Here is a 27,184-nt window from a genome sequence, read left to right on the forward strand (position 1 = left end):
GCACTACTGAAGGCTGAGGTGTGTAATACACAGCCCACTGCTTTACCTAATAATGAAACTACTGTCACTTTTACATATTTTTCTACGTAAAGACAAAGCTTTTAAATTATCATTAGCAAAGTTTGCGTTTTGTTCTCTCTCCCCTCTCATATTTTCATTAATAAAATGTGATGTGGCAAATATGTAATGGCCCATGTAGCAAACGATGCTGCATTCGTTAGGGGTTGAAAGTAACCTTGAAGGATTTGTAAACATTTGTGTATATTTTTTTTTCTAGTAGCAGTCTGTCTCCAACAAAAAGTCCTGATGGTTGATTGAATTTGGGGACTGCCCAGATTCCGTTACTATGACATCTCTCAGAAGGCGTTCCCGTGCGCTCTCTTACAATTTGGGAAAATCCGATTTTCATCGAATGCAGCAGTAGACCGCCAAAGTGCGCATGTGCTATAGTTTTTCTTACGGGTATACTGCATGTAATGGAATGAACTATTGTCTGTGAATGTCTGTGGTTGTTGTTGTAAACTATATCCTAGACGGCCAGCGATTCGGTATCACTGTAATTCCACGTAATATAGACTATGAGTTTACAAATTTAAGGATGTGCCCCTGACAGATCACGACCAGGGATACTTATTTTTAAGATGGCTGACACAGTGTCAGTCCCGACAAAAAGATGCGATTCTGGAAACGTGTCCTCTATAAGCATGGAGGCAATTTCGGCACTCACAGAATTGGAAGACTTGGAGAAAGTTTATGAGCAACTCTGTGCGGAAGAGGTTAGTACAAATGACATTTAAACCGTGATGTGTAGACGTGTACACTCGCTGCCATGGTGTGCTTGGTAAACTTCCGGATGTGTGTGTTTATCACTACGATGGAAAAAGGCGACTCATAAAATGTTATCTTATATATTCTATATATTTGACCAAAAGACAGCTTGATTACGTTGAGTGGCTTCTTGAGTCCTGCTATTGATAGCTAATTGCTAATTATTTATTCCAAGAGGTTTTCAATGTTAACACCTGACTAAATGCGACTGATGTTATTTTAGCCGCTCTTATAACTAAATACATACCCGTCAACTTGAACTTTTCCCCCCGTATTTTCAAATTGTTTACGCCGTATTGCATTCCTTGTATGGAAATTTTGCTGAAATGAATGGTGTGTTGTCAAATCGCTGAAAGGTAAATATGTTCTCTATTAAGTATGTGTTAACAATGCTCAACTGAGTTCAAAGAGCCCTTATCCTTTATTTTCCACTGCACACTGCTTTTAACTTACTTTTATCAGAGCAGTTCGAGGCGGAACACATTAGGTTAGAGGAATGGGGTCTGGGGGAGTGCTGGAAAATGACGTCATGCACATCCCCATAGTTCTTTTTCCATTTGTCACTGTAGAATGAAAATGGTCAAAGCAGAAAAGGCCCGGTTCTAGTCGAGTCCAAACGCCAACACAAATAAAGAAGGGTTTATTTAGGCGCGTCTGAGAAATGCGTGTACTTGCCCGGCAACATGAATTAGCTGAATAATGCTGTAATCATTACTTTGGGCCAGGAGATGGCAGCAGAGCGTAACAAAGATTAAAATTCCCTACATTTCCTTAAAAATAAATTAATAAATAACCTTTTTTTGTTAGACCTTTCTCTTCTTGCCCATTTCTGCTCTGATTCCAATCGTTAAAAGTATGGATGGAGAAGGGACTGAGAAAGATGCTGGAAGAATTGGGTTTTTTTGGTAAATAAAATTGTTATACAAATGTGTTGGTTGGATCTCTTAACCACTAGGGCCGTATGGGCTTAACTTTCCGTGGTGGGTTTTTGGCAAGTACAGCTTGCATTGCTCATCCCTCTCTAGGCCAACAAATTACCATTACCTTAATCTAGATCATCTGTCTTGCTGTGAGTAAATAAGTGCCGTGCTGTGTTATAAGAGTTATCATCGCTCAATAAGGGGTATCGCTTCATTTAAAAAGGGGATCAATTGTCTGAGGTTGACATTGGGATCGAAAGAAATAAACTGCATTAAAACTATAATTTGATAAAAATAAGATGTTACCCTTGTCAAATGATCCTACATGATATTTCAGCCAACGACGACAAAAGAAGGTATTTTTGTAACTCTATTCGTTTTCAAGAAAAATATACTTCTTTACATAGACAACTGACATTGTTAGTGTCAAAGTCAAATGGCTGGAAGGGCCAAATTAAAATTTGAGTTACAAACCGAGGCTCAGACTGATCAGAAGTTGAACATTTTTAAAATGACTCATATTGTCTAGTGAACCAAATTGAATCTGCTAAAAGGCCAATACATTTATTGCAGTATCATCAGATGCATAAAGCCATATATTCTTATGGCTCTTTTACTAATTTTTAAATTTCAACAGGCACAAAAGACCAATTTCCTGGATAAAATAATCACTATTAAATGAAGAGTAAATGGAAAAGCAAGCCTGTATCATCATGTTATATAATTGTCATAATATTTTATGCTAGTTAAAATGCTTGAATTTTGGGTGAAGTGCTTGTACTTGGTGCCATATGCATGTTTCTTGTCAGTCTGACTGTAGACCACGGAATAAAGGAAGAAACTTTTTTTTTTGAACTACGTGAAACTGACACCGTCAAGCCTTCTCTCAGTGATTGTGGCGTTGCCATGTGAAGCGCCACTGCTCCCTACTGGTTGCCTCCAAGAGCATAGCTCTATTTAGAAAACTGGCTCTTCTGGCTCGGCTCACTAAAAAGGCCGGGCTCTTTCAGCTCCCAAACGGTTACACAGATTTTTTTTTTCTTAATGATATAGTAATATTAATAAAACATTATGCACCAAATTATTCTGTATTTAGTAGTTTCATGTTTTGCAGGGGAAGTCTGAAAAAAACATAAAACATGAATTAAATATTCACAGATCTAAGAAGTAAACTGTAAAAACAAAGCAATTTTAGCTTTTTACACACTGAACAGATTTAAAGCCGAACATCAACATAAAACCCTTGAAAATGCAAAACGATAAAGTAAAAAATAAAAATATTAACTCTTCAGTGCAATATATAAATGAAAATATGCAAAAAAGTAACTATTTACAATTCTATTTTAACCAATTTAGACATAGATCACGCAAAAAATATAAATAGAAATAAGTAAAACAAAAAGCAAAAGATCAGCAGCGTCTGAGATTGAAAGTTTGAATGCACTCTGCTTTGGAGCAATCAATACGATTAAAAGAAGTCCAAATTTGGCTAATTTTTCTGCTCTCTATACAAAAAGTACTGTTTTCCTCTTTTGTTCGTCTTCCATATTGAACTCAATTATTACCCAACACCTAAAGACCCCTTTTCGTATTTGTAAACATGTGTGACGTAGCCAAGCTGCATTGTTGACGGATTCATGTCAGTTTATAGCAGCTCATTTCAATATGTGCTAGCATCAGGATAGCGAGTTTAGTTTAGTCAAGAATCCACAACAACAAAACAGTCTTTTGATTGGCGCTGGGTTTCTTCCTTTGAAGGTACTGGAAAACTGAAAAAATGGACTTGAAAATGCTTGAAATGTGCTTGAATTAGCCCATGAAAGAAGTGAACAAACCGTGTAACTGTCAGCTATAGCAAATCATCATGTAGAATAATCAAATGCAATCCACTATATGGTATACAAATTTGTGACCATGGAAAAACCTTTTGCAATGGAGGAAAGATCATTGCAGTTTTAGGATGAGTGAAATCCCATTTGTCGAGAGCACGAGAAGCACTGAGACCAGTAGACTTTTTGTGAGGGCCGGTTCATTCGGTGACGTTTTATTTTTGATTACTTGGCATGTGCTGTACGTGGACATATTTCAAACTTTACAATACAGACCAGAGTGTGTTGCAGTGAGTTGGCACAGAGTTACCCATAACATGAGATGTTGGTGCAATGTTACAAGGACATGCAAATATCCCACAGTGGATTTACGCTTATCATTGTCATTGTTGTTGTTTTCATTAGTATTAATATTATGTTGCTGTCATTATTCATAATATTATTTATCAAACATTCCAAACAGTCCGTAAAAATATTGACAGACATCAAATCAATCAGAGGTAGAGAAACTGTTGGGATCATTGATTTACTGTATGTTTATGTGTTGTAAGGGTATTGAGTGGATAGTGTGTTTAACTTGATTATTTGACTGGTGCACTGTTAATTAAGAATGACATGGTACAATATGTTTTGCTCATTTATTTTAGCTTGAGCAGGTTATTTCAATTTTTTTACTTGAGAAAGGTTGATAAGATGAGTTTGATTGTTTTGTGTTAAATCATTTTTACTGACAAACTTGGTGTCATTATTACATTTGCCTTTTGATGCTTCTGACATGTTCTCTTGTTTTGTTTGATTTAGAAAGAAGTGGAGGTTGAACTGGACCGGCTGATAGGACAAGAGGGAACCATTCATACAAAAATGTTGGCTCTTCAAAGGATGGGGTAAATTTTTAGTCTGCAAAAAGACTACAGTACATGGACCTTTTGAGCTTCTTTTACCTAAGAAAACATGAGATAAAGTGTTGCTTCTGGACTTCTCAGGCCCAACCTACAATTGATTGGAGGAGATGCCAAACAGCTTTCAGGCATGATCACATTTACCTGCAGCTTAGCAGAGAATGTCAGCCGCAAAGTTAGACAGCTTGACCTGGCTAAGGTACGTGAGGGGAAACCATTGAGTAGGGGATAAGATCGAGCCTAAAAATCCAGTCCGTCCAGACACGTGACTGCAGGTATTAGTGCCTGACCCAGCCCGAGCCAACCAATTAATTTGATTTCAGGGACCAAGCCGGAAGCAAACCCAAAATTTTATTTGTGAGGACTTAGGGGTGATTTTGGCTGGCTCGGGTTTAAGATCTTACCTGTACTGTAGAGCACTGAGAAACCCAAGTGAGTAACGGGAAGAACATGCAAACTCCACACAGGGAGGCTGGTAACTGAAATTTGTAAACCCAGGACATCTGAACTATGTAGAGAAAATTGCTTTCAATTATCTTAATTTGGTTCTGAATTTAATTTGGTTAGCAAGTTGGCCAGCATCGATTTCCTGCAAGAATTTGTTCTCTAAATAGCCTCTTTTTGTCTCCAGTATCATTTAGCATGAAGGGAGCAATACTCCAAACATATTGTATTTTAGCTTTATATTGTCTTTTTTGCAGTTAATTGATTATTGATTCATCAGTCCTAAAAAATAGACACACAAATAATGCACTTGGTCTGATTCTAACAAACTACGTTGTATTTACCTGGCAAGGAAAATTAGATCAAGAAAAGAAAAAAAAAGACATTGTTGCCAAGAGAAACTCATTTCTATTTAATTAAAGAGAAACAGTGTGAGAAAAAAGGGGGAGGGATTTTTTTTGTATCAGGAATGAAAGCACTGATTAACAAACCCAGTGTTACGGGAATCAACTCATTTAAATGATCAGGAATTATTTCATAGCGGGTCAGAATGATATTAATACCCAGCGCCGCAAACAGTTTTTGACGTATCATCATGTGGTGGAGCAAGGAAGGCCGCATGGTCCACGGAGAAAGCCGTAACTTTCTCCCGTCTTTGTACACTGATCTTGTGGACTTCATGGTGGCTCGAAAGGGAAGGGCCGATCCACGGACCGTTGAGGCCTCGCCATTGTCGTGCAGAAGGCTTCCTGACCGAGTAGCTTGCTCTGGAAGCTGTCCCTCTTCGTCCCCCCGGTGCCAGGGGGACAAAGGCAAATCAGACCCCCTACTAGGATCCCTTTATCATTTGTCACCGGATGCGTGTCCTCTGACATCTGGGAGTTCCTGATGATTCAAATCAAGTCACATTTATTTATATAGCCCTTAATCACAAAAAAGTCTCAAAGGACTGCACAGGATTACAATTACCTGATCTTAAACCAACTTGCGGGCAAGGAACAACTCAAAACCTCAGCATGAGAAAAAGAGAAACCTTGAGAAGGGACCTCACAAGTGGTAATCCCCCTTCCAGAATGACCAGGGTGAATTAGATTTAGCATTACAGTACACAAACATAGTAAACACTAGGTAACATGTTGACAATTTGTCCGGAAAGTGCATGACAGCAAGGACACCCCCAGCCTGTAAACTAGTCCAGAAAGTCTATGACGGCCACGACGCAGCTTCCCATCTCCGCCAGCTGGTCAATGCAGGCGTTGACATGCTTCAGGTCAGAAGCTGGTCTGCTGACTCATAATGCTTAATGCTTTTCAAAATAAATTTCAACAATTGCTCGGTGGCCTTGTGGGTAGGGCGCCCGCTTCGAGACTGGGTCGAGTCATACATAAGACTTACAACATTGGTACTCATTGCCTCCCTGCTCGGCATTAAGGATTTGAATTGGGGGGTTTGGTCACCTAATGACTCCCAACACAGCAGTTGGGTCTAAAATGGCGGCGCCCTGTTCGGCTGCGGCTACATCTGCTCGCTACAGTTTAACTGTGCGGGTCAGATGTATCAATATTTCGTTCTGTGTGCATGGGCACAAGAATGACAATAAAAGTAAATTCTTCTTCTTATAATAATTGTTGATAACAGGCAAAATTGATTCAGACACACAATTAAATTAATCTCTGGTCCGAAACATGATGGACATCTGCTATTCATAAATCTTTTGATTACAAATGAACAGTCTGGGGGTTCAAATTTTATAATAAAGCTGGAAAATCTGGTCACTTCCAGTGAATGAATGTAATGTCTGTTCATGGGCTCTGTTGTGTGTGCTCTTTGGTGCCCTTTTTGGAAAAAGGAAGGGTCTTGTGAACCAATCTGGGTCTTTTGTTGTGTGAGGAGAGTCAGTGTTTGAAAAATAATAGGGGATATTCATTTGTAGCAGGATAGTACCCTACAACTGTGAGGCATGTAAACTTGATAATATAGCCTAAATTAGTAGTTAAAGTCAAACACATTTTATTTTAAATTCGTATATTGTACAAGTGTATTGTGGACATTATTTAGGTGCTAGACCAATAACCAATAAGTTTTGCAAGTTTTAACAGAATGATTTCTTTTTTTTTGGAGACACGGCTCTACAATGTCATCCAGCGTGCTGATGACATCCTGGACCTGAAGTTCTGCACAGACGGTGTCCAGACGGCTCTGCAAAACGAAGATTATGAGCAAGCAGCTGCCCACATTCACAGATATCTGTCTCTGGACCAGTCAGTCATTGAGCTGAGCAGGCAGGGAGAAGAAAGTATGCACCAAAAATATTTAAAATCGAACAATTTCAGTGCTGTTTTTTAATTGGTTACCCGTAGTTTAATTTAAATGCTTGCTAGATGACTTGTGTATTTGGTGGTCCAAAGAAAGATGCAAAAAGTTTTTTCTGCTGTCTTGTATTAATGTCAACAATGTACTGTTCGTAGAAAGGATATGAACATGTTCTGAGTTTCTTCAGTCCAAACACAACATTATGAATAATATTTTGTTTGTTTAGCAAGATTATGTCAAAAAACTCATCAGTTTTTATCCCAACTCGAGTCAGACATTTTGTCTGAACAGGTAACCTTATTTCTGTAACGTGATGTGTTTTTTAGTCAACAGCAAGCAGTTGAGAAAGGCAGAGAAGAGGCTCTTTCGGCTCCCAAATGATTCTTTAGATGTTTTTTTGTTGTTTTTATCCATATATTACCAATTACTGTATTATTTAACATTATGCACGAAATTACATAGCAAAGAGGAAAAATAAAGCAAAAAAAAATACAGCAAAAACAAATAAAAAGGAAAAAAAGCAGAAAAAACCCCGAAATAAAAAAATAAGAAAAAAGTAAAAAGCTAGGAAAAAGGAAATAAAAGAAGAAGAAAAAAAAAAAAAAGGGTCAAAATAAAGAAAAGAAGGGGACTCTTGGATCGCTTATGTATTACATTCAAATAATTTGCAAATTATTTGAATATATAAGTCTATCTTTTTGCCAACATTTTAATTCCACTAAATAGTGTGATTGAATATAGTTTTGTATTGTGTAACCAACTAAATGAATCCACAAAATGTCAGTATTATGTAACAAAAGATACTTTTTTTCGAACCGAATTCTCATTTAAAAGTTGTTGTAATAATAACTGACGTGCGAGGGGTGTGCAACCTTTTCAACATTACATTAGCCAATTCAGTAAAATTTTAAAAACTAGTGTTTCCAGAAAGCCAGCAGAATGTAACTTGATATGATCTCAGGTTTTGGACATGTTTGATATTAATCAGTGATGTGTATGTTGCTTTCAAAAAAGGAATTAGTTATAGTTACTTACTACTTCTTCCAAAACGTAGTTTTAAACTGAACTACTCTAGTAAAAGTAACTACCAAGTAAAGTATATATTTCAATTACTTTAAAAATAAGTTGTCAAAAAACTTTTTCTGAGCACTTACAAAACACAGCATTTACTTGTGGAGATGGGAATTACAACTATTTTTTTGAAATGTTTTTTTTTCCCGTCTCAGCCTTTTCAGGTTGTTTTAGTTGCTCTCATCCCTACATTCCCAATTATTATGCACAGAATTACTTAAAAAAGGGGAAAATAAAGAGAACAAAGACGAAAGTGGACAAAAAGAAAAATACAATAACAGAAGGAAAAGAGATAATAGAAGAAAAAAAGAACAAACTTGACATTTTTATATGAACACATAAACATAGGAAAAACAGAAATATAATTAAAATATATATATATATATTTTTTAAAACAACATTTTTAACCTTTTTGATACTCAACAGATTTGAAGGTTTAAACCATAAATATTCCCCCCAACATGCATATTGACCAATCACAAGAATAAAAGGGCGTCTTGGAGAGAACCAGCTTTTGATCGTTGGAATTCCAACTCTCATTGTTTACTTAAGCGCCAGCTCATAGAAACATTTCGTTTGCAAACAACATGTGTCGGGATTCCTGTCAAAAATAGTGTTCCCTTTTTTTCACAAATCAGCCCTCTAGCTTTTTATTTTGGTGCATTAGTAAATACTATATTCGTAATCACTATCTAACTGTATGGTAGTCGCTATTTTGAATGGTGGCAGGATCCAAGAAAGCGTGACGTAAACATCTCTGAAGATAGCGGAAAACTGCGCCGCTGAAAACTGTCAGGTGTGCGGAGACATGCCAACTTTGGCGTTTTTAGGCCAAAGTAACGCACAGGTTTTTACTATCAGCAACGGTAACAGCGGAAAAAATAATTAACAATGTTAACCTGTTACTGAAAAAAATAGCAGTGTTATTTATAACGACGTTAGTCCCAACACTAATAATGATTTGGTTGCCACACTTGGGATTGATGTTGCTCACAGATGTTCTAAGCGACTCTAATAGACTTTGTGTGATTTGTTACACAAAGTCTATTAGCGGGAACATTGTTGGATGTTTTTATACAGCAGTTTGAGTTGCATTTCGCTGCCGGAGCAGGGCACATTTGGATTTGGCTCAAGAGGGGCCCATGCATCAAAATACAGTCTCGAAGTGCCCTCAAACTTTTATTAAGAATATCTCGGGATTTATTGCACTCACTCATTTGCATCAAATTAGCATGCTGAATGCCGCATTAATCATGTGACACAACAAATCGATGATGACATTCGTTGCCAATGCTTTAAATAATTGGTTTCGGTCGTTTTGTTGTTGCAGCCCTAATCTGTATACCATTATATTACTGAGCATATCTTGTTTTTGTTTTTTCTTTTTTTAAACGTTAGTAACTCATATTTTTAAACAGGCAGCACAGTGGACGCTAGTCTGCTCCTGCTACAGGAGGCTGAAAAAAAACTGAAGGTCATCATTGCTGACAAGTTGGATAAAGCCGTGGCAGCTTTGGACTTGGCGCAGGTGGAACGGTTTTTCAAAATCTTCCCCCTACTGGGCCTCCACGAGCAGGGCCTCGCTCGCTTTGGACAGTACCTTTGCAGTCAGGTCAGTGGGCAACAGAGGTCAAGTGATTATTGGACGAGCCTATTAACTGCACTGATTATTGGGAACTTGGCGGATATCTGTGTTCTTTTTTTTTTTTCCATTCGACAAACCATTTATTAAGTCTCATGCAGCCGAGCCTTTCTCTCGCTTGCCCGTATTTCTCCCCATCCCTCCTCCTCTTTCCTGCTACCCACCCCACGCCTTCTGATGGGATGTCGGAGAGCAGCAGCCTGTGTCCGTGTTAAAATAAAGCTCATGTTTGATTAAGAGCCTAAAACTGTAGTTTAAAGATGAAAACTGATAAATTAGCTCTTGTCATAATATTAGTTCCTCAACCGTGTGTGTGTGTGTGTGTGTGTGTGTGTGTGTGTGTGTGTGTGTGTGTGTGTGTGTGTGTGTGTGTGTGTGTGTGTGTGTGTGTGTGTGTGTGTGTGTGTGTGTGTGTGTGTGTGAGTGGCTCTCTTGAAATTCCGTTGCACTTTTTGTTTTAAGTTAATTTAGGTCATGTTGGTTGTATTGTATTTTATTTATTTAGGCTATTGTAAAAAGTTTCAGGGGGCTGTTTAAGTTTTTATGTATATTTTTTATTTGAGTTGATGCTAACCCGAAATTGTTTTTTTCCTGCACTGTTGGTTTTTGGTTTAAGTGAAAGATTAGTCGTGTGAGTTGTGTTAAAAGTCTAGATTATTTTGTGTGAAAGGTTCAGTTCAGGGTGTCCCCTGCCCACTGCCCGAAGACCACAGAGATGGGCTCCAGTACCCTCGCAACCCTACTGAGGATAAGCGTTGCAGATAATGGATGGATGGATGAATGGTTTCAGAAAGCTAATAAAGTTTTATTTGAATTTATAACAAATATTCACTTTCTTTTTGCATTATTAAAAATGTCTTGCGCTAATTTTTAAGTTTTTACATCAAATGAATATCGGCTCACAAAAATCTGTTATCGGCCTCTTCTTAATAATGAGGGCCTGAAAAACCCATATCGGTCGATCCCTAGTGGGCAATGAGGGGAAAAATGTGATGAGACATTTGGAACTGGATGACAACACAGGCTGTCCTTCACAGCTTGCTTCCAAGGCAGAAGAGAACTTGCTCCTGGCAACAGGAAGAGACGTAGGAGAGAAAAGGGCTCCACTCGTATTTGCCGACACTCTGACTCTATTGCTCGAAGGTGAGTTATACATACAGTCAGGGTTGGGTAGGGTTACTTTAACTTGATTACTTTCAATTACTCTTGGATTACTCCAATACCAAATATGCTAATAAAAGACAAAAGAAACTAAATATGAGTAAAATTACTAAATTTTGTGCAGGCTTCGGGAGTAACTGAATACATGGAATGGCAAAAATGATGTTGGCAAGCGGTTTGGATTTATTTCCATTTTGTTTCTGTCGCATTTTATGTTAGTTTTGCCGGCGATCAAAGCCAGGAGAGAAAGCTTACCACGTGTTGTGAGTCATAATTTTATTCATTTGAAAGTAATCAAGTTAAAGTAACCCTACCCAACCCTGCATACAGTCGTATGAAAAAGTATAGGCACTACTGATTATTTTCAAGATTCTCCTTCATGAATATTTGTTTTTTTTATACAGCAATTTTAGTTAAGTATATCTTATAGCAGAGAAAACACAGTGATATCGGAGAAATGAAACGTCGTTTATAGGTTTTACAGAAAGTGTAATAATTGCTAAAACAAAAGTAGGCCGGTGCATAAATGTGAGCACCCCAACAGAAAAATTATATCACTATTTGATGGACCCTCTTTTTGCAGCGATAATAGCCAAACCCTTCAAAGCACTGATGTCAAACCCAGTTTGGTTCTGGAGCCGGATCCAGACTTTCTGTTCTCATGTGGGCTGAATTAGTAAAAGAATTTCAATGTTAAACTTTTAGACCACTGAAGTTTTTTTCTGTATTATGATTTATATCTATAATATAATCATAGAGGACAAGTGATCTTTTCTAAGCATAATATGTATGTTTTTTCACTAACAATGGGAAAAGTATTATTTTTATGTTCGGCATTTAATGTGTTAACTGGTTTATTTTAGCAGTTGAGTGAATGCCGTTTTAGATCAGAACCAACTCACCACACTGTACAAAATCGGGTAGGGGCTATGAAAAAATATAGTTTTTTCCTTAATTGTCACACTGGTTAAAAATTACCCGAATGGAAATAAAAAATATATATATATAAGTTCTATTTAATATATACCTATACAATGACAATAAAGTCCATTTTAATTTGAAACTACTGTATATGAAGCATTAAAGCGCTGTTATCTCTGCAAAAGGAAGATTCATTAAATATTGATGTAATTTTTCTATAGGGTTGCACCAATTTATGCACCTGCCTGCGAAACTTGTACATTTTGTAATTCCTATGAACTTCATTCAACTTCACAGAAATCACTGTGTTTTTCTGCTATATGATATGTTTTGGTATATTTCAGGTGAATTGGCCGGTCCAAATTGTCCCTAGGTGTGACTGAGCGAGTGAGTTGTCTGTCCCCGTGTGCTTTGCGATTGGCTGGCAACCAGTTCAGGGTGTCCCCTGCCCACTGCCCAATGATTGCTGGGATGGGCTCCAGCACCCCCGCGACCCTACTGAGGATAAGCGGTGCAGCTGATGAGATGAGATGATATATTTGAATGAATTTGTTGATCTGACCAATCAATTATTTCCTAAAAATCTTTTTGAAAATTGATCAGGGTTGCCTAAACTTTTACACACGACTATACTTGATTTGATTTTTCAAGATACAAATATTTTTACCAAATTGTCATTAATTTTCAGGTATAGCTCGTGTCGTCGAGACCCATCAGCCCATTGTAGAGACTTATTATGGTCCAGGTCACCTCTACACGCTCATTACTCACCTACAGCATGAGTGCGACCAACAGACACAGAAGATAGTGGACAAGTTCATGCAGCAAAGAGAATACCTCAGCAAAGTACGCATATCGATGCTTTCCTAGATTCCATTATGATCATTTCTTAACTCTGGCTGTAGTTTCAGATTGTCCAGAGTAGCATGATGAAGAGTGTGCCTGGGGAGAGAATTGAGCCCAGGTACTGTTTCAATATAAACTCGCCAACCACAGTATTAGGTATACCTAAGCCTGGGAAATGTATTGATATTTTTTTGGGGGAAAAAAAGTAAAACGACAACAGTGGATGAACCGTAGGAATTGTGAACAGTGCATTGTAAGCTAATCCATTGTCATAGTGTATTTTAAAATTGACTGGCATAATGATGTAGGAAGCAAAATGTATTATTATATTGAAAATGATTGGAGAAAGAATTTCAGATATTATTATCCTTTTTTTTGTATCTGACAATAAGTACACATAACTGGATCTGAGTTAAGTACTGTGTGAAAAAGCAAACAAGTCATGTTTATTTGTATGGACCTTATTCACTAAGAGTCTCAAAGGGCTGCACAGACCACAGATTATTGCAAACCACAGACTATTATTACACCATCCCCTGATCCAAAACCTACATGAGGGCAAGGAAAAACTCAAAAACCTCAACATGAGCAAAATTAAGAAACCTTTAGAAGGGACCGCACATGAGGTAATCCCTCTTCCAGGATGACCAAGCTGCAATGGATGTTGCAATGACAAAAAATACACCGATATTGTCAACATGAAATATAGGTTATTCATATGATATTGAATAGAAGTGTGTTTTAAGCTTAGATTTAAACATTTCCACTGAGGTTGCACATCGAATCTCAGGGGGAAGAGCATTTCACAGCACCGGGGCCCGAATGGAGAATGCTCTTGAAGCTGCGGATCTCTTCTTGGCTCTTGGGATCACTTGTAGACCAGCATTTTCAGAGCGAAGGCTCCGGACCGGAACATACGGCGAAATTAAATCTGAAAGATATGAGGGAGCAAGTCCATGCATGATTTTGTATACTACCAACAGAACCTTAAAATCACATCTTGAGCTAACATGGAGCTATACAGGTTAGCTAAAATCAGGGTAATTTGATCAAACCTTATTGACTCTTAGTCAAAAGCCTCGCTAGGGTATTTTCTATTATTATGCTAGCTTCAAAACTTTTGCAACTGGTGTTTATTAATTGTATGTGCCTTCCAACAGGGAGCTGGACCCAGTGTTAGCTGAAGTCACTTTAATGAACGCGAGGGCGGAACTTTATTTGCGCTTTCTTCGCCGACGCATTTTGGCCGATTTTGAAGTTGGCGACCAGAGCATCACGCCGGGTAAATTTGACAATCGCGTTTGTTTGTTTTACCGGTTCAATTTTGTAATATATGTGTTTTTGTGTGTGTATGTGTGTTTCCCTAACAGAACATCAGCAGAATGTTGAGAAGCTGCTTAAACATTGTGTGTTGAGCAGGAACATGCAAGAGCTGATTGGCTACTACATTCCAATGGAGGAGTATTACATGAGAGAGTCTGTCAACAAGGTTAGTTTCAGTATTCTCTTTGTTGACGTCCAGAATATTGACTATTGAGGACAAACCACCTCTTAATTAGTAACATCAACATGAATTTAACTTTTTTACCATATTATGTCCTACCAAAGGCGCACGGCACTAGCAGCTGTGGTCTCATTTACATGTTTCATTGCTGTATTTAACACACACATATAGCGCCCAAGGTACGTGCTTTATATACAATCCACGCGCCTATACTTTCTTTTCATGGAGTCTAATACGTTGGCCACACACTAAAGAATGCAAGTGTTCGTATTTAAAAAAATTGAGTGGGAGCAAAACTGAGTTTGCTTGTGCTTTATTTAAAGGTGTAGACTGTAGAGTATAGTTTGAGGTGACTTTAAAAAGTTAAAAGTAAAATATTTTCTCTATTACGTATGTGTTAACAATCCCTAACCGAGTTCAAAGAGCCCTTATACTTTGTTTTCCATTGTGCCTATCTGCTTTCATCCACTTTGCTTTTATCTTATCAGGCCTGTTTGGGGCAGAACAACCCCCTAAAAGATGAATAATGAAGAGTTTATTAGAGCGTATCCAAGAAATGCCATGTACTTCCACACAAATCTTGTTACTCTGCTGCCATATCCTGGCTTAAAGTCATGATTGCAGACCTAAGTTTTCAAACGCTGCACCCCACCTTTAGGTCATGATGACAAATAACTAATATTATTTTATCATCAATAGCCATGGGTATGGTAAAACACATGGATTAAAAAAACGGAACACTTTTTAACCGGTGATCATTGTCACTTAAACCTATCAAAGTCCTCATCCTCTGTTTTTGAATATTACATCTGCTTTAGAATTGCCATTGCATGGACGCATGACATGCAAAGCTTGTCTTTGTAAAAAAATCTAACTTAAACAATATTTTATAATTATTTACATCATATATTTCTATGTCTGCAGATGTTACATTACTCGAGAATCTGCCATCATTGACAAATTTTGTAAGAGGTGATGGGCAAATGTTATGGTCATTTTGAATGGTTAAAAATTGGACCATAAACCAAAGTATCCAGATGTCCCTAAGATGCGCGCCACAGATAGTCAAAGAAGAACAATGAACGGTGGATGATAATAATTATTGTAAAGGCAGCAAGAGAAAAGCCTGATCCTAATTTCTGATAGGGCTCAAGATCTTACCTCTAAGCTGCACCAAATGTCTATCAATCACACCTGGTCAACTTTAAAAGTGACTTTCTGTGCCGTGCCTTGGAATTTATGCCTGATTTTGTGAGCGTTCAAACAACAATGCCATCAGATAATCTATCCTGGAATTATAGCAAGCTCAGAGTTCATTTGCTTCTCTTGTTTTTCTACAATGGCTGCAATACCCCAGCAAGTATATATAATTTTGTACATTTTAAATTCCCATCCATCTGTTGACTTTTTAGAGCAAAATCAAGAAGCTAGATACAGATAAACTATAATGAAATGAACTATGGATTCATAAATACACTAGTTATAAAAGGATACAATGAACAAGTCAGTCACAAAGAATGTTAAGTGAGACACGAGTTATATGCAAAGAAATCTGCCTGTCATCTAATTAGACAAAAAATAACCAGTGTTGTTCCAATGACGATGCTGTACTATTTTAATGTATGCTATTGTCAAATTGACAGACCAAAATCACCCGTATGAGTTTTAAATTTAATTAAATGTAATACTCATATCGGCGATTTGGTCAATTACAGTATTACACTTTATAACCGCTGCTTTGGCGATTGCTGTCAACATCAGCCAATTGCTCCCCTTATTAATGATTGCAATTCCCCTTCTTAAGCAATAATAAACCTTACAAACACACGGACTTTGCAGAATTAAAAAAATGTGTTTAAACAATTAGCTTAACAAATAAATGCCTGATCCAGGATAACATTGTGCTTTTAAGGCCCATTTTAATTGTTTATGTAAACATCTAAAATAACAAACATTTTTGTCAATGGACAAATATTTTTGTATATACATGTATTTGCCGCAAATTGTATACTATGATATTACTCCACACCTGTATGTATTTTGTATTAGGCTGTTACAATGGACACATATGAGAGAAGTCAGTTAACATCCAGCATGGTGGACGATTGTTTCTACATCGTGAAGAAGTGCATCAGTCGAGCTCTGTCCAGCTCAAGCATAGACTGTCTCTGCGCTATGATCAACCACGCCAACTCTGTGCTGGAGTCCGACTTCAGGTAAACATTTTTAAAACGCACTAAATCAGCTTTATTATTATTATTTATATATCCAGTGGAACCTCGGTTTTCGAACGCCTCTCAGTTCGAACAAATCGGTTCTCGACCAAAAATTTCGAGAAATTCCTGCTTCGCTTTTCGTTCAAAAAATCGGGGTTCGAACGCCGGTACGCTAGGGGCGACGCTGAGCGGCGTACGAGTGTAGAACTGTTGTCACGGCAACGCGCACTCCTTTTCTGTTTTCGTTTTTCAAAAGCGGTGAAGGGAGTGTTTTAACCCCTAATTATGCCTCGGAAGAAGGTTGGTGCAAGCAGCAAAGTTGCTACAGGTGAAAAAAGAGGAGTAGTGCGTACAACTGTTGCATTTAAGAAAGAAATAATAGCAAAATATGAAGAAGGTGTGCGAGTTTCCCTTCTTTCAGGAATACAGCATGGCTTCTGCCGACCGGTAAGAAATCCTATTCATAATTCTTTTCTTTACCCTTTAACCGCCACCACTTTTTGTGGAGACCCGGGTGCTAGATGACTTGTAAACGACCTGATTTTTTTATTTTTACACGTTCATGTAAGCGTAATCTTTCGTACGGAAGATTACGCTAACGCGAACGTACGATTAGCCTGGGTTAGCTTCATGTTTACGTTCATGGTAAGCCTTCAAGGATTTGGAACGGATTAAAACAATTTTACATTACTTTTATTGGGAAAAAACGGCTTCGGTGATCGTACAAATCGGTTTTCGTACAAAGAAATGGAACGGATTATGGTCGGGAACCGAGGTTCCACTGTATGTATATATATATATATATATATATATATATATATATATATATTTCTAAATACTTGTTTATACTGTTCATATTCTAGCTGTTATTCATTATTCACTGTCTTACTGCTGTAACAAAAGAAATTTCCCCATTGTGGGACGAATAAAGGATTATCTTGTCTCTTATCTTTATTCATTGTGGTGCGATACGTGTACCCCTTGGGCCTGACCTGCCAGGGAGGTGTTGTACAACAAGCTGAGGCAGGGCTTCCCGGCTACCACGCTGCAGGACATCCAGCGCGGTGTCAGCAGTGCAGTCAGCCTGATGCAGAGCAGCTTGCAGCAGGGAAAATTAAACACGGAGTTTAACATCGAAAGCACCGAAAATGCTAAGGCTGCTTTTCTGGTGAGATCAATACACATTTAGATAATGGTTCAGTTGAATTGAAATGAACGGTCTTTGTTGTTATTCATATCAACGTTGTGAAACATTGTGTGCAACAAGATTAGATCAGGGTAATAAAGTGATCTGTAGCGCAGTGGTTAGCACATTCACCTAACACGCACAAAGTCCCCGGCTCATATGTTGGCCTGGAGAGGGATGGGCACCACCAGGCTGTACTAGGCCAAGACACACAAACGGAATTGGTGCCCCTACCTTCCTAATGGTTCAGGGATCCAACCAACCAAACATGTAATAAAGACTTTAAAGAGAAAAATAAGATTAAAGACTCTCAGGAAGAATTGGAAAAAGTCATTTCAAATGAAAACTCAGAACACAGAATTGCATTTGAATAAATGCCCTTTATTGTCATTATACAATAGTACAACGAAATTGGGAGGCTTCTCTTTTCAGTGTAAGGAAGCAATGTAGAGAAGAAGACGGATGCCTAGCTGCAGGCTGGTGTCAAGGATCCTCAGATTGAGCCAGGTCTTAGTGATAATTAAAATACTAGAGTCACGAATGTAGCGGTTTCCCATGAGTTGTGGTTCCAGGTCATCTGTTTCATGGGTAATGGATCTGTCCTTGGTTAGATTCAGACTCAGCTAGAGTGGCTTGTGAGAGTTGTTATGTAACCGCAGCAGTAGGTCGAACCTGCCCCAGCTTTTGTCTTATCTCATGACGACGCCTCAGTCTCTTCCCGGACCTGATAACAATCCACGGAGCACCCGCTTGTGATCAGCATTTCTTTGCGCTCTTTTAACTTTCCTCAGAGTCCCATTTAACTGATGAATTTCTTTTAAAAGTAACGAGCAGATCAAATACTAGCTTTCGCCGGACTTTGCAGTTTGTTTTGGGTGTACACATTGACTTGTGCTCCTGCCTGGCTCTTTGACTGACAGCATACACCAGCCTATCACAGTTGCGCACACACACACAGTCTAACCCACCACACACACACAGCCCTCTGCAACCTGCCCCCATGATAGAATTTGCTGTGCGTTCTCTTCTGCAGAACACAATGCACAATGAAAAGAAAAAGTAAACCGTGATACAGTGAGGAATTACTGTACTCTACTGATCACTGGAAGAAAGCAAATACAGTGGAACCTAGTTCGCGGTTCCACTTTTGCGGGTTCAGAGCTTCGCGGGTCTAGAAAATATACCTTACCTTCTCAATAAAAGCATTTATTGACTTGAGCAAGCGCGAGCTTATGTCAACTGAGGACACGGTGTGGCCACTCTTATTGTGAAGGGGAGGGGGAGGCCCTGACAAAATGCTTAGTCATTGCCGCTTTGCTCACCCCCCCTCCCACCTCACCCCCTTCTTCTGTGGCGCTGTTTATCATGGAGGAACTCGGCCACGCGACGTAAGTATATTCTCTTCTGTCACATTTCATCTCAAGTTTGACTTTATTATCCCAAAAGCGAGCGGTTGTTTGTACTACCTAAACACGGCTAATTGTGTTTGCTTTCGTGTATTTGTTGTAAAAGCCGTTCGATGCCGCTAGCTAAAGTATGCTGTTATTGTCAGAAGGTAGCTATTTCACTTTTATTAAAATGAACACGGACCATTTTTTAACTGTTGTTTCCCAAAACGCCTCACAAACACTCATCAAATATCACATTTTCACTGTTTTTATTTTCAATATGTAACCGGTAGTGTTAACAAGCGAAATAAGCTGTGATGGCTGCATGTGGTTGAAAGCGGTTAATACAATCATACTGAATGGTTCGTAGTGGTTTCGCCGCAGTCCTATTCCATGTAAATTGATTATGTAAGACATGGCTACACTTGTGGGTCATGTTTTGGTGTATTCAGTTCCAGTGTGAAGAGTTCTGGATGAGTCACCCAATAACTCCTTGCCATCATGCCAGCGATCACTTAGGTTTAATGGCGGGGGGGGGGGGGGGGTGTATACTGTATACCTGTATCCCTTTTTTTTAAGCTTTTTTGAAGGGGCGCCGCTACTTCGCAGATTTTCAGTTTTCGCGGGTGGTCTCGGTCCCCATTAACCGCGACAACCGAGGGATTACTGAATAGTAAACAATTGCATGCTTTTTTCCAGAGATAAAGTTAGGTAACTTTGATGGGACATTGTATGCACATGTAAGCAAGTATCAACACTGGGCGGTAGGGTCATGGAGGCAGTAAGACGTTAAAAAAAAACAAAAAAACGCCAATTTGAATACAATGCTGGCTTGCTGTCAAGTTTGTCAATTTCAGGTGACCTTAAACAATGCGGAGGTGTGCAGTGAGAACATCTCAACTCTGAAAAGGAACCTCGAGGTAACATTCGCTCCTGTCAGCTTGTTATGAGAGATCATTTGAGAAGTAAATCATACTTGCCTTCACATATAACACTCTCTCTCATGCACAACTATTCTCTTAAAGACTCAAGGTCATACCCATGCACAAAAACTACTATACTGTCTCACACAGACTGCTATAATCTCATACCCACGAGTATATGCTCACGCATACTACTATACTTTCGTATGCACACTACGATACTCTCTCACACAATCCTATACTCCCTGACACATACTCCTGTACTCTTACCCATAATACTAAATTCTTATACACACTACTATACTGTCTTACACATGTTAATATACGATTATACACACACTTCCATGCTGTCACACACATACTTCTATACTCTCTCAAATATACCACTATACTGGGAACAACTGCAGTTTGACGTCAAACTGGACAAAAATTACACACGGATCGGTGTGCATCACCTTGGTTAACAAAAGTACTCAAAGTAAAACGACACAAAGGTGAGGTAATTTCACTAGTGGTGATTAAAAACCCTGTTGTAATAGCATTTTTAATGGTGTGTGAGAAATAATGGGAGGGTTGTGGAAGAGTATGTGTGTGTGTTTGTGTAAGAGAGTATATTAGTGTGTGTGTACAAGTGTATTAGTGTGTGTTTGAGAGTATTGTCTTATGTGGGAGAGTATAGTAGTGTGTGTATGAAAGTACACTTGTATGTGTGTGAGAGAATAGTAGTATTTGTACATGGGTATGACTGTCTCTATTAGAGTATAGACATGCATGTGTGAGAGTATGATGTTATACATGAGCGCAATTATGATTTACTTCTAATACGGCCTCTCATACATAGTCATTCCTCTGCTTGATCTTGTTTTCTGATCTCGCCCGCAGAATGACTGCTCCAAGCTGTTCAGCCAGGGTACAAGTTCCGGCGACCAAGCTAAGATTGAGAGCTGCTTGTCTGACCTCGTCAACACATCCGCTAAGTTCAAGGACCTCCTGCAGGTGGGAAGCACTAAACGTGTGAGCTGTTTTAGCATGTTCTCTTGTTCATGTACAACATTTGCCTCTGTTTTCTCAGGAGGGCGTGAGTGAGCTGAACACGACTGCCATTAAGCCCCAAGTCAAACCTTGGATCAGCGGCTTCTTGACCATCTCGCACAACATCGAGGAGGTTGCCAAATCTCATCGAAGTCGTCTTAAAAAGAAACGCATGTGACCATCTATATTTTTCAGGAGGAGTTCAACGACTACGAGGCGAACGACCCCTGGGTACAGCAGCTCATTGTCAACTTGGAGCAGCTGATGCTCGAGTTCAAGGTGGCTACATTGACGTGACATTTTCCTCACACGCTGAAAACTGATCAGCTCATGAAATACAGCTCTACAAACATTTGTATCAGTAAATTCTGAGTTGTTAACTTGGATGATTTCGGGAGGCTAGGAACGGATTCATTGGTTTTCACTTATTTCTTATGGGAAAAAAATGTTCGAAGCATGAGAAATTTTACACAGTGCGGGTTGTCTTCCAAAAAGCTCCTGCGATAGTCAAAACCTGAGATAGATAAATGTATTCATTTATTAGATCTCAGTAACATATATTATGTACCACAATAACAAAATAACCTTAGATCAAAAAAAGAACACAGAATTGCAGTTGAACGAATGTGCTCTTTTCATTATATCATGGTACAACAAAATTGGAGGGCTTCTCCTTTTAGTGTAAGAAAGCGATGTAGAGTACGGCCAGCTAGCTGTACACTAGCATCAAGGATCCTCAGGTTGAGTTTTTCCTTGACCTCAATTTGGAGCTCCTGGTTATCCATTTTATAGGTAATGGATCTGGCATAGGTGTGAGATCCAAGCTCGGCAGGGTTGGCTTGTAAGATTTGTTGCATAGACCCGCAGCAGTAGGCTGGACCTGCGCCCTCACTTTTCTTTATCCCCCTACTCCGGTCTCTAGTAGGGGGTTAAAGCAAATTGAGTCTCACCCTGGACCCAATAATCCACAGAGCGCATGGTGGTGATCAGTATTTCTTTGCCTTCTTCTGACGTTCCCCAGAGTCTGATTAAACAATGAATTACTTCTCAATGTAACTAGCCGCTTAAATACTAACTGTCACCGCTAGCAGGCGGACACTCTCCAAGTGAGAAACTGGCTAAACCAACAGATTTATCTTAGACTGATCTTATTAGCGTCGCTTAGAACATCTGTGTTAGAATTGTTTTTGAAGGCATCTCTGTAGATTTCTGAACCTGGCAGCAAGTAATGGCTGAAATGTGATTGGTTAAATACTTAAATATGAAAGCACTTATCTTAAAGCAGCACAACCAAATGTAAAATTAAGCTGACTTACAACTCTGTGGATAGAATATATTTAACATTATATGATTCAGATATTTTGATGCTAGCATAGAAGGCCTTGCGGGCCCTGACGGCCAACCACTGGCTCACAAGAATGATGATTGTACTTATATTACTCCATTCTCCTAAGTGGACTTTTTCCAGCGTTAAACTAACTGTCCGCCTCCTCCCCAGACTAGTTTGTCTCCTGCAATCTACGACACGCTGAGCAGCCTGATGACCAGCTTGATAGCCATCGAGATGGAGAAGACGCTCCTCAAGTGCTCATTCAGCAGGGTGAGGTCCTGTGCTCCGCCACAAGATGTCAGCGAGCACCGTCGCAGACGTGTAAAAGGATGAAACGCAGGGATGGGCAAACTTTCGAATCGTAGGCAGCATTGGGTACCAAAATCTGCTCAGGGGCCTGAGGCAGGAGACTTATCCAACTTTTCTCATTTTCATAGATTAATAAATATACACTACCTTTCAAAAGTCTGTGGTCACTTAGAAATGTCCTTATTTTCAAAGCAAAGCCTCAAATTTTTAACTAATTAAAAATACACCCAATACATTGTTAAAGTAGTAAATGACAATTTGAGCTACAGATGTCTGCTTTTTAATGCAATATCTACGTAGGCGTATGGATGCCAATTACCAGCAACCAGCACTCCAGTAGCACATTGTTTTTGCTAATTGCATTAGAAGGCTGATGGATGACTAGAAAACACTTGTACAATGGTGTTAGCATAGCTGAACATTGGTTGAGCTGGTTAGGAAAGCTATAAAACTGACGTTCCTTTGTAAGCTAGTTGAATATCTAGGGCATCACATTTGTAAGTGTAATTCAAATTTAGAATAGCCAGAAAAATGTTTGTTTGAAACTTGACATTCTATTCTTGTTCTAACAAATAAGATTATTCTATGCGAGGAATTGCCAAGAAATTATATTTGTTTTCAATTGATCATTTTTTTATTTGTTTTAAAGCAAAATAATACTAGAGGTCCCTGTTTTAAGGGCTTTCATTTGGCATTTAGTATTGTATTAGTAATGTATCACTTTTGTTGTCTTTCTATCATTATAGGTAATAGTATTTCTGTCTAAGTATTTTTTTAGTATTTCCCTAGAAGTATTTGTTGTAGTATTTTTGTACTGTCAGGTAAGCCTTTTTTGTTGTATTATTGTAGTTGTATTTTTGTATTATTATTATTGTATTATTTCCATAGTAGTATTTGTGTAGAATTATCTTTTGAGTATTTCTGTATTATTTTTGTTAGAATTACTGTAGTTTTATTTTTGTAGTATTATTGTAGATATATTTTTGTAATATTTTTCTGTATCTCCTTAGTAATATTTTTGCAGTATTTTTCCATTTTTTTATTGTATTTTGTACTATTTTTGTTTTCGTATTATTGTGGTATTATTGTATTAGTGTTATTGTGGCATTATTTTCGTTGTATTATTGTGGTATTTCTGTAGTAGTAGTATGTGGTATTTCTGCAGTAGTATTACTATAATATTTCTGTAGTGGTAATTGTATTTTTCCCTGTCCAGAATTAAACCCAAACAGTATATTAAGTCCCGCTTTTAAGAAAAAAGTAGGAATTTTATATTTTGTTGTATTTTGCAGTTGACAGACAGAGGAACAATTTATTAGTAGTACTTTATCATATTTGCGGTATGTTGTTTTAAGTGTCCTTAAATGGTTTAAAGAACTTTTTCTTTTCTCTATTAAGTATGGGCTAACAATGCCAAACAGAGTTCAGAGAGCCTTGTATTTGTTTTCCACCTCGCCTTTCTTTTTTCATCTTCCATTTATCAGAGATGTTTGGGACACGCAACACACTAGTTAGGAGGGGTTAGAGAGTGACTTTATGCTAGTTCTCTCTGTTTTTGGGTAGAGAAGTATCAAAATGGTAGAAGTAAGAATAGGCCTCTTTTGAATACAGTCCAAACGCCAACCCAACCCCCCACAAAGATTAAAATAAGCGTTTATTCGAGCGCGTCTAAGAAATGCGAGTACTGCAAGTGCATTATGAATAAGCTGACTGAGGCTGCGATCATGACTTTTTACAGAATATGGTGGCAGAGTATAACAATGTTTAACTCATTTATATTGTGAGAATGTTTCCCATTTGGTCGTCCGCATTCAAACACCAAACGGGCTGCATGTGACCCACGGGTCGTAGTTTGCCCACCACTGATGAAAAGCCTTCAGCAATAATTGATGAAGTCTCGCACAGGGAGAAAGGCTTATGGCGTGATCCACTCGCTCAGATTCTGACGTTGTGTTTATTGGTGGTAAAAATAGAAAAGCACTGCAAAGCGCGGGTAATTTTAGAAGCATTTGGGGAGTGAAAGAAAATTTTTGCTCTCGTGTTTTTTGGTGCAGCTAGGAGGTTTGCAGTTTGATAAAGAGCTTCGGTCTCTTGTGGCCTACCTGACCAGCATCACCACCTGGACCATCAGGGACAAGTTCGCTCGACTCACGCAGATGGCCACCGTGCTCAACCTGGAGCGGGTAAATGGCCATTTAATAAATCAACTCCAATCTGTCCCAATTTACCTCTTTCAATGTCACTGAAAAAAAAACAGCAAGTGGGCGATGTGATTTTCTCTCTGCAACCTGCAGGTAACAGAAATCTTGGACTACTGGGGTCCAAACTCGGGGCCCCTGACGTGGCGTTTGACCCCAGCGGAGGTGCGTCAGGTCCTAGCCCTCCGCATTGATTTCCGAAGCGAGGATATCAAGAGGCTGCGACTTTAAACCCTGGCGAACGATTTCCATAAAGACGTGGTGTGGGGGCTCGCTAAAACGACATGTAAAGACTGTCTTTTGTTACAAAATCCAAGTTAATCATGACTGTATAAGATGAGATAAAGAAAAACTGGTTGATAATAATGATTTTTTTTTTTTTAAATCAACGAAAGAGAAGCTCTGCCCGACCCGAACGTAATGATTGATATCTTGGGCCCGACTCACCCCAAAATTTGGTCTCGGTCTTAATATCTTATCCCTAGGCTGGAAGTAGCAGACCAAGCCTTTTCCCGCATGCGAAAGGCTTGCTTTGCGCGGAGTTGTCAGACCTTTCGTTATTAAATCAACACAGCAATATATTTCTTTTTGCAGCTCAGTCTCTTCAAGTTTAACAGCTGTTTTTGGCGAACGCTTTGGTGGCTTACCACCGCCTAGCCAATCATAGTTTGTGAAACCGGTGATGTTTCCCAGGGCCTTCTAGAGGGCTGTCAGACTCCAACTCGCAATCTCAATGGCTAAACCAACAGCTTTATCAAACACTGATTTTTATGGTACACAGCCTTTAGGATTTGTTGTCAAGGCCACCGAGTAGATTTCTGAGCTTTGCAACAACTAATGGCTAAAATTGAATTGGTTAAGTGTTCTGAAAATGGTTCACTAGAGCTGTGTCATTGTGACGTAAAATTATTTTTTGTGTTTGAGTCAATTTTACTCTACTTCTAATGAAAAACACAGTAAAAACATAGTAATAACGAGATGTTATTTTTTAAATGCGTGTTGAACTGGATGCCTTTTGCATTGATTACCATCAAAAAGTAGCCTTTAAAACAGCCTTTAAAGAAACACTTAAGTAATAAAATCGGCCATTAGAAAAAACATTTAATTGATAAAATCGGCCTTTTGAAGTAAAAAGCCTTTAGAAAAATATATTAAAATGTTATCATAATTGAGTTTTACATGTTATATCACTTTAAGTAATGTGAAGAAAATGTTTTTAACCAGCCGGACACTCTCGGTACTTAGCACCCTCAACACTCCGAACCTAGAATCACCCTTAATATAAACTAAGACTTAATGACACACAAGTGTTCTCTGTCATTGTTAGTCATTTAGATTGATATTGTATCATTAAGAAGTCATCAGTTAGCTGGGCCAATATTTTGCAACACTACGTTTCAGTTATTTTATTGTAAGTATAAAATGTTGAAATAATTTGGTTCCACTTCCTGATTGTGTCACATGTTGATTCTTAGACTTTTTTCTCAATTTTTTAGCTTTAAGTTTGAAGCCTGAAGTTTGGTGGTGGATTATTAAAATGTGCCACTGAATATTTTGTCCCTAATGCAGTTTTTTGATAATTACATCACCCATACTCATTTAGTTTTAATAAACACACTTATGTCCATCTGTCCATTATCTGCACCACTTATCCTCAGTAGGGTTGCGGGGGTGCTGGAGCCAATCTCAGGCTTCTTCAAGCAGTGGGCACGGGACACCCTGAACTGGTTGTGAACTCATGTTCTTCAACATATTTGAATGAAGTATTTACTTGCTGTATTCATATGATGTTTGATCGTATCCTTTCTTATCAGTACTTTCCCAGCAATGGTCTTCTGATTAGTCAGCTCTTATCATACAACCTTCAAAATCCAGCTGGGTTCAGTTTTAACAAACGTGCTTGTGAAGATGTGAGCTCCTTTCTTTGCCTGTTTCAGTTTCCATTTTGCCAATCCACACCCCATTCCTTTAAGAACTGGTCAGCCATATTTTCTGAGAGAAACCTTTTTGTAGTTGGCCCAGAGTATACTCTGTTTTATTGTATTTTATAACCATATAATAAAAGTCCTCTACTGAACTGCTCTCTTGAGCTTGTTTTTTTCCCGTCAATTCTCGGTCCAAATCCCAGAAATTGAACACGTGGCGAGTCACGGATCGTGTACACCAGCATTGGCAATACGACAAAAAGTTCTTGGGGGGCGGGGGGCGATTACTTCTGATAGAC

The 27,184-nt window shown here is 38.6% G+C and overlaps 1 protein-coding gene across 1 annotated transcript; it reads left to right on the forward strand.

The window, feature by feature from the left end:
- Positions 1-413: 413 nt before the first annotated feature.
- cog4 (component of oligomeric golgi complex 4) lies at positions 414-27,041 on the forward strand. The gene is made up of 19 exons (XM_088334554.1): positions 414-776; positions 4,379-4,461; positions 4,561-4,675; positions 7,042-7,216; positions 9,723-9,916; positions 10,984-11,089; positions 12,717-12,874; positions 12,934-12,992; positions 14,035-14,156; positions 14,245-14,363; positions 16,428-16,594; positions 17,594-17,762; positions 20,026-20,088; positions 20,974-21,087; positions 21,164-21,256; positions 21,319-21,402; positions 22,622-22,723; positions 24,817-24,945; positions 25,057-27,041. The coding sequence occupies exons 1-19, from the start codon at positions 642-644 to the stop codon at positions 25,189-25,191; spliced, it is 2,322 nt and encodes a 773-aa protein (XP_088190680.1). The 5' UTR covers positions 414-641; the 3' UTR covers positions 25,192-27,041.
- Positions 27,042-27,184: the final 143 nt, after the last annotated feature.

This window comes from Urocampus carinirostris, chromosome 4, assembly GCF_059441175.1.
Source record: "Urocampus carinirostris isolate Australia breed hairy pipefish chromosome 4, RoL_Ucar_1.0, whole genome shotgun sequence".
In the NCBI taxonomy this organism is placed as follows: Eukaryota; Metazoa; Chordata; class Actinopteri; order Syngnathiformes; family Syngnathidae; genus Urocampus; species Urocampus carinirostris.

What these genes read in the sequence shown, in the direction of transcription:
- cog4 (XM_088334554.1), top strand. Translation starts at nt 642, where the DNA reads ATGGCTGACACAGTGTCAGTCCCGACAAAAAGATGCGATTCTGGAAAC. An exon ending in AGTTCAAGGACCTCCTGCAG is followed by an intron (nt 21,088 to 21,163) that starts GTGGGAAGCACT and finishes CTGTTTTCTCAG; the next exon opens with GAGGGCGTGAGTGAGCTGAA. An exon ending in AGCTGATGCTCGAGTTCAAG is followed by an intron (nt 21,403 to 22,621) that starts GTGGCTACATTG and finishes CCTCCTCCCCAG; the next exon opens with ACTAGTTTGTCTCCTGCAAT.